This window comes from Salvia miltiorrhiza, chromosome 4 (assembly GCF_028751815.1).
Source record: "Salvia miltiorrhiza cultivar Shanhuang (shh) chromosome 4, IMPLAD_Smil_shh, whole genome shotgun sequence".
Taxonomy (NCBI): domain Eukaryota; kingdom Viridiplantae; phylum Streptophyta; class Magnoliopsida; order Lamiales; family Lamiaceae; genus Salvia; species Salvia miltiorrhiza.
The window spans coordinates 24,644,693-24,651,605 of record NC_080390.1 but is presented as its reverse complement, the minus strand read 5'-3'; the positions used below and the strand labels follow the sequence as shown (position 1 = coordinate 24,651,605).

The window sequence follows — 6,913 nt, the reverse complement described above, 5'->3', positions numbered from 1 at the left end:
ATAGTAAATGATGACTATTAGTTTTGTTGTATTGATGGTTTTATTGTTTTCCTTTCCTGTTGTTGTTCGGCGGTTTGTTCTCTTTGCAGGTGGTTGGTGGGGTCTTTTTGGTGGTTTGCCTGCTTGGTGGTTTTTACGTGTTGTCTTCGTTGTGTTTTCTGTGGGGCACGGCCTGACTGTCTTTTGTTGGGTTTCCTTTTTGTGGTTTGCTCTTCTCTGGGCTACCCCGATTTCGTTCCTTGTTTCTGGTTGGTGTGAGCCAGACTTCCTAGGGGCTATGGTCCGACTGGAGCCTTTGAGGTGGTCTCTTTTCAGCTTACGCCCAGTTGCTTGCTTGTTTTGTTTTTTGTTTTCTTAGACAGGCTCTTTTTTTTCCCTCTTTTTGAGGTTTTAATAAGGCTTGGCCCTCAGATGCGCTTGTGCTCTCATGGGTTTAGGTTTTTTATTTTTGTCTTTTAATAAAATTTCTATTTCAATCAGTATTGATGGTTTAGTGTCATTTGCTCAAAATGAGATTGACTTAAATTATTTGTTATCTAGTTTATAAATTTAATTATTATTATCATTATTATTATTATCTATTTTAATTGAAAGTTTGTTCTTTTCGCAAACCCAGATATGTTGGGTAGAATGATTAAACAGTTTACTCAACAAATCTATGAAAATAGAAATGCAGCGGAATTGTAAAGTACGCACAATGGATTGTTTTTATACTGTAATGTTAATTAATTGCAGTTGTATATGTTCATTATAGAAATTCCTTTTACAATGAAGATACATGAACCATTCAATAGAATTCATCTTATTGAATGGAGTTGAAAAGAAAAGAAATCCCTTCTAATCCTAGCAACAACTAGACTTTGAATGAAGCTAATCTACAATCTCCAACAATCAAACCTACCGAATAGACCTAACAAACGAATCTCCCACTCAAGATTTGTTAAACACACGAGTCTCCCACTCAAGGTGAGATGTGAACTAGATGTCGTAAATGATGTTCAAACATTAGCTTCTGAGCTCCTGCACTTGTGTATCTTGTAGCTTGGACTGGTACCAAATGCAATGAGCTATGTCACTATTTATAGATGAGAATATAAGCTTGATGCGCAAGAAAACGTGGTTGATACTTTAGGGTTTCGAACGTGCTAGGGTTTAGCCCTTACTCCCCAAGTTTAGGGATTGATTAAGAATATTAACCAACATCCCCTAAAACTAAGGAAGACCTAGTCTTCTCTCTTCTTCATTTCTTATGTCATCCAAATTTTTCCTCTTCTACATGTCTTGACTTTGTTCTTCACCCCTCAAATGTTCCATACTTATAAATATGTTCTTGATCAATTTTCGACACTCGAATTGAGACAAATCGAATTAAATCGAATTTATTTAAAGATATTTTAATTTTGATCAAATTCCCTTAGAATACTTAAAATCGAAAATGTATAAGTGTTAATATATAAGAGTACCCACTTTTATATAGTAAAAATAAATTTTACCCACTCAAATAAAAACATAAAAAAATACCCACTTTTTGTGTTAAAGGACTAAATTGCCCTTCTATATAAATGGGCAAACCCTAGCCTCCTCTCATTCTCTCATTTTTTTTCTCTCTCTCTTCTCTCTCTGCAAGCTCTCTTCTCTCTCTGCACGCTCTCTTCTCGATCTGGAGCTTGCTGAGGCAGAGGACTGCGGCGGCGATCGGCTTCCTCCGCTGCTCCAGGCTGTCCTCCTCCCCGATCAGCGTCGGCGGACGGCGGAGCACCGCCGGATCGAAGTTGAAGCTGGTCAGCAGCTGGTCGGCGTCGACGGCCTTCCGGTCGAGGAACGGCGGCATAGATCTCTCTCTCCATCATCATCTTCTTCGTCGTGTCGCCTCCTCTAGCTGTGAATCGTCGTCGCGCCGCCTCTTTCAACTGCAATGGTAGATCTGCTGCAACATCCACCAATTCCTTCGATTTTAGCCAACGCCGCCGCGATTTTAGCCTCCGCCCGCGGCCACCGCTCTCTCTCTCTCTCCTCTCGCTCTCTCTCTCTCTCTCATCGCAGATCTTCTCTCCCTCTCGATCTGTTCTGTCGCTGCCGCCTTGGATCGGCGAAGGTCCGATGCCTCCGCCGCTGGTTTCGCTGGGGTACCGCTGCCCTATTCCCACTCTTCCCTCTCTGAAAATTGCATCGCATCTCTCTCTCTCTCTCTCTTCGTAAATCTCTGCTCCTCTCCATCACTGCAAATCTCCTCATGTTTGAATTTTGATGAAGCTTTGTTCTAGAATGAATTTTGAATTTAGGGATGAATTTTGATGCCGATGAGAATGATTGCCGATGATAATGATTGGAATGAATTTCTGCAGATTGGATAAATTTCTCCTTAATTCAATTGAACGTAATCGAAAAAACATATATGCAACGAAGAAATTGATGAAAATCGCGCAATTTTGTACAAATGTTCTTGAATTCACAACCACGTTTATGAATTCACAACTGAATTATCAGCGTTGGTTGTGAATTCACAATTGAAATAGTGTTGGTTGTGAATTCAAGTTTTATTGGTTGTGAATTCACAATTTGAAATAATGTTGGTTGTGAATTCAAGTTTTATCGGTTGTGAATTCACACCTCGAAATAATGTTGGTTGTGAATTCACGCGAATTCACAACCAATACTTGAATTCGAGTTGAATTCACAACCAGTGAACAGTGGGTATTTGTAAAATTTTTATATGTAAGGGTAAAATGGTAAATGTGGGTATTTTTTTAAGTTTTTATATTAGTGGGTAAAATTTATTTTTACTATATAAAAGTGGTTATTTTCAAAATCCACTCAATGTATAATGTTATTTTAATTCTCTTATTTGATAATTAATGAAGAAGATAAAACAAAAGGATTAATTCATAAAATGAAATAATTAAATTATTAGAGTTAAAATAACTCTAACATTAATTATTATTATTATACACTACTAATTAAATTTAATATTATATTCATTAAGTTGGTTTTTTTTTTAGAATTACAAGAGGTATTTATTATATAATCAAATAAGCTATGTGCATGCACGCGGAACATCTACACCACACAAAGATGAGAAAGCTATCCGCACACAGGCGGGATTGAACCAAGACTTCTCATAAAGAAGAGTTTTTGTGTGCTTCAACTTTGCCACTTATGTAGGCCTCATTGGCTATACGCTAGTTAATAATAATATTATCATACATTATTTTAAATAAAATACTAATATTAAATTAACATATTTTTTTATTACCAATTAATTTAACTCATAAATAATGACATTTTTACATATTTTTAAATTTTAAAAATAATAAAATATATTGTGGTCAGTACATCTCATGGCAGAGCATACAAGTAATTACTAACTACAAGTTCATTAGAGTAATTTAATCACGATTTATTGAAAACCTAGCAACCTTCCTCTAAAAAAAAAAAAAACCACGTAGCAACCTAATATTTACACAATTCCAAATTTGTAACAGTTTTTTTCTTTTCTTTTCTTGAAAGAACATGTAATTTTAAAGATCGTGTGACAATGAATTCAAATTTAAAACCTTTCATTTCATACATTAACCATGTTACTATTAAACCAACCCACACACACAATTTAAAGTATCCTTACTGCCCAGGCTGGTTATTGTCTAATTTGTTTATTTAAGCTCATAACTAAGATAGGTAACAAATTCCCCATATGTTTATTGTTTGTTGCGAAGTAACGATATTAACTAATTATCTTTGATGTAGACCTTGTATTTGAGGCTGTTATAACGATTATCCAAATCCATATTTCATTTTGAGTACTATTTTTGTTTGTGTGTAAATACAAATGTGTCATTAGATAGGGGTTTCGCCAGCCCTATTATCAGACAATCTAGAGCAAGGCAATAATAAAAACTTTAGATATCAAACTGAAATTCTCCACAGTATACATAGTAAAATGAGAAATGGAAAAGAATATAATACACACTCACAAGGCTTATCTAGGAAAGCTATTCATCAGAAAGAAATGCGCTTGGAGAAGAAGATGAGGTTTTCTAATTAAAGTTAATCATACAGCAAATTTGTTGCCCATTTTACCTCCAAAAATTATGTGCTACTTGCAAAGCAATGTCTCTCTGGTTTCGTTGCCTGTTACCGGGTTCGTCCTGTCAGTGAAGCATGTATCATTGAGAGCTACGCAACACAGTAGCGAAGATGATGATGACGATGATAATGATTAGTGGTCAGTGGTTACCCATCCGCAACTTTACATAGTAACTGCCGTTGGTCGTCTCTCAATGGCACATCCGTGAAGTCTACAGAACAAACATCAACAAAATAGAGTTTTTGATAATAAAAAACTCATCAAGATTTTTGTTGGTTTCTGGTTTTCGTGAAATCTGATCACTTATTTCTGAAGTAGAAATAATCTTATAGTACCTGCACCGGTTATTATTGAACCCTTGAAAGATGTATTGCCTGTTGTAAGTGCTCCTTCGAGGTTGGCATTGCTCAAATTTACCTAATCAAAAGAGAGGTTTGGACAAACAGTTTTCAAATAAGCATCACAAATCAGTTATAAATCTATGCAGCACATATTAGTAAGTAAATAAATCCATTGAACATTTGAGCTGAAACGAAAGAAAAAGAAAAAACTGTGGATATTTAATCACAACAAATTCCTAAATGTTGCTCCAATCTGATGATGCATGATTTGGCATTCATAATCCTTTGATATACGTAAATGTTTGAATACAACAAACAGTTTTCCCGTGATTATATAGCCCTAATAGATGTTGATGAATGAGAAGAGCAAAGTCATCAATAGAGAATCACACACACGATAAAAGAGTGAAAGAGATCTTTAGAATTTCAGCACCCGCTATACTGGAACGGCTGGGGTCAGAAATGTCGAAGGCACAAGTATGAAAATAGAAAGAGCAACAGCACCTTTGTTACATTCGCCAAGGAGAAATCTGCTCCTCTAAGATCAGCATCAGAAAGATCAGCTCCTGAACACGAGAAGTATTTTTTTTTAAAGGCAAAAAAAGATAAACGTACATTTCATTGGTACAAATAAAAACACCATCTACTAGCTTGATATGTCTACTTATTAGCATGAGCAAGCTCCCATAAGGAAATACAAAGCTGCATGGGAAGCAACCACATGAAAAATGAGCATCAAAAATATTAATCTGGCATATATCTGTTTCACATCCTACAAAATATGGATCAAACTTTTAAACCACTCACAGATCCAAAGATAACTCCAACAGTTAAATTACAACCACAAGGTTCAGATTCTAGTATGTCGCCTTCGTTTCATCTGCTCTAAAACAAGTATGCAGGCTGTTATTTAAATCAATCCAAGACAAATTATGAATACCATAGTACAGTCCACATAATTGTCAGTGGTGAACAAAATCAAGCTCTACTATTTGTTGGCTAAGAAATTACCAAAATGACTATAAGAATATACACTTCCATCAGAAGTATTTATCGTCTTTCTTCAGTATTTATTTACGTACAACACACCTAGTTTTTCTCCAATACACCACATTTTCATATGATTATTCATGTATCAAGCTAAGCCTACCTTGATGTTTAGCCCATGTTTGGTTGGGTGTTTTTAGAGGTTGGAAAGGGAATCAATTAAGTGAATTCATTTCTTATTGTTTGGTTTGGATAATAAGGTAACCATTACCCTTACTTGGGGGTAATTCAATCACCCAATTTGTTACCCCTCAAAATAGAGGGGAAACAAAAGAAAGAGAATCCCTTACTAATGATTCCTTTTCATTGATAAACCAAACACTCAATAAAAGTAATGCTTATTATTGTCATTCCACCCTTTTATTTGATTCCATTCCCTTTCCATTCCTCTACACGAACCAAACGACCACTTAAAGTCTACAACGAGTTATTATGCAAATCAAAACTTTCCTCTTACACAGTAGAAATTCGTGGAAATTAAAAACGTACTAATAAGGTATCGAAGAAAAGAATCAGTTAGACATAGGAACAACACCAAACTATGGATATACCTGTTAAATCAGCATCAAAGAAGCTGGCCCCCAATAACTTGGCACCTTTAAAGTTTGCTTGCCTTAGTATTGACTGAAAAAAAAATCCAGCAACTACCTCACGATCCTAGTAGAGAATTGAGTAGACTGCACAATGGCATTAACAAGCATCCCAAATTGACATTTATATACTATAGAATCTCCATTCATTTGGATCTGAATTCGATCTAAATGTGAAAATTCTAAACTAGGATTATCAAGCTAACAAGAAAATCCCTCATTTCATTAATGAGTAAGAACGAAACACACAATCGTAGATGAACATATTGCAAAAAATGCGTACCGTCTTGAAATCTTGCTTGATCAATGTCTTGCCACTAAAATCTTTCCCAGATAGATCCTGCCCCCTTGTCACTTCAGCACCATAAGGGCCTCCCCCCTTTTATATTTTGATTTACCCCCAATATAAGATCAATCAACATCAACAAACCCATAAGCATAAAATAAACTAAACGAGGAACAATTAAGCAAGGTTCAATTTTTAAAATTCAAGAATTACCTTAAATGCAAGAGCAGGGTTGACAGAAAAAACAAGTGAAGCAGAAACTAGTGCAAGAACACTCGCTTTAGAGAATGAGTCACATAAAGAAGACAGATTACTCCGATTTTGAGCGCCCTAAAAAATAGCAAATGCAATTTTTGTTGGAGAGAAGGAAAATTAGAGGCTGATTGTTGTTGGGGCGGCACGTACCTGCGACGCACTGCAGCTGATGAAGGAGCGGAATTGATATTGACGACAGAGAGATGCGGAGGTGGTGAGGTTTGGAAGAGGAGAGAGATTGGAAGACCGAGAGAAGTTGAGAGCAGCCATTGATGAGTGGTGATGGATAACAACTGCTGCTCATGTTTGT

General features: G+C 35.9%; 1 protein-coding gene across 1 annotated transcript; it reads right to left on the bottom strand.

Moving 5' to 3' along the window:
* Nucleotides 1-3,876: 3,876 nt before the first annotated feature.
* LOC131019527 (thylakoid lumenal 15 kDa protein 1, chloroplastic) lies at nt 3,877-6,913 on the bottom strand. Its single transcript, XM_057948073.1, has 8 exons — nt 6,754-6,913; nt 6,562-6,678; nt 6,346-6,441; nt 6,024-6,096; nt 4,930-4,991; nt 4,420-4,501; nt 4,235-4,295; nt 3,877-4,145 (listed from the first exon to the last, which is right to left on the bottom strand). The coding sequence occupies exons 1-8, from the start codon at nt 6,871-6,873 to the stop codon at nt 4,094-4,096; spliced, it is 663 nt and encodes a 220-aa protein (XP_057804056.1). The 5' UTR covers nt 6,874-6,913; the 3' UTR covers nt 3,877-4,093.

Coding starts and splice junctions, on each gene's coding strand:
- LOC131019527 (XM_057948073.1), bottom strand. CDS start 6,873: ATGGCTGCTCTCAACTTCTCTCGGTCTTCCAATCTCTCTCCTCTTCCA. Junction 6,679..6,753: donor TCAGCTGCAGTGCGTCGCAG/GTACGTGCCGCC, acceptor GCTATTTTTTAG/GGCGCTCAAAATCGGAGTAA. Junction 4,502..4,929: donor CCTTGGCGAATGTAACAAAG/GTGCTGTTGCTC, acceptor TCTTTTGATTAG/GTAAATTTGAGCAATGCCAA.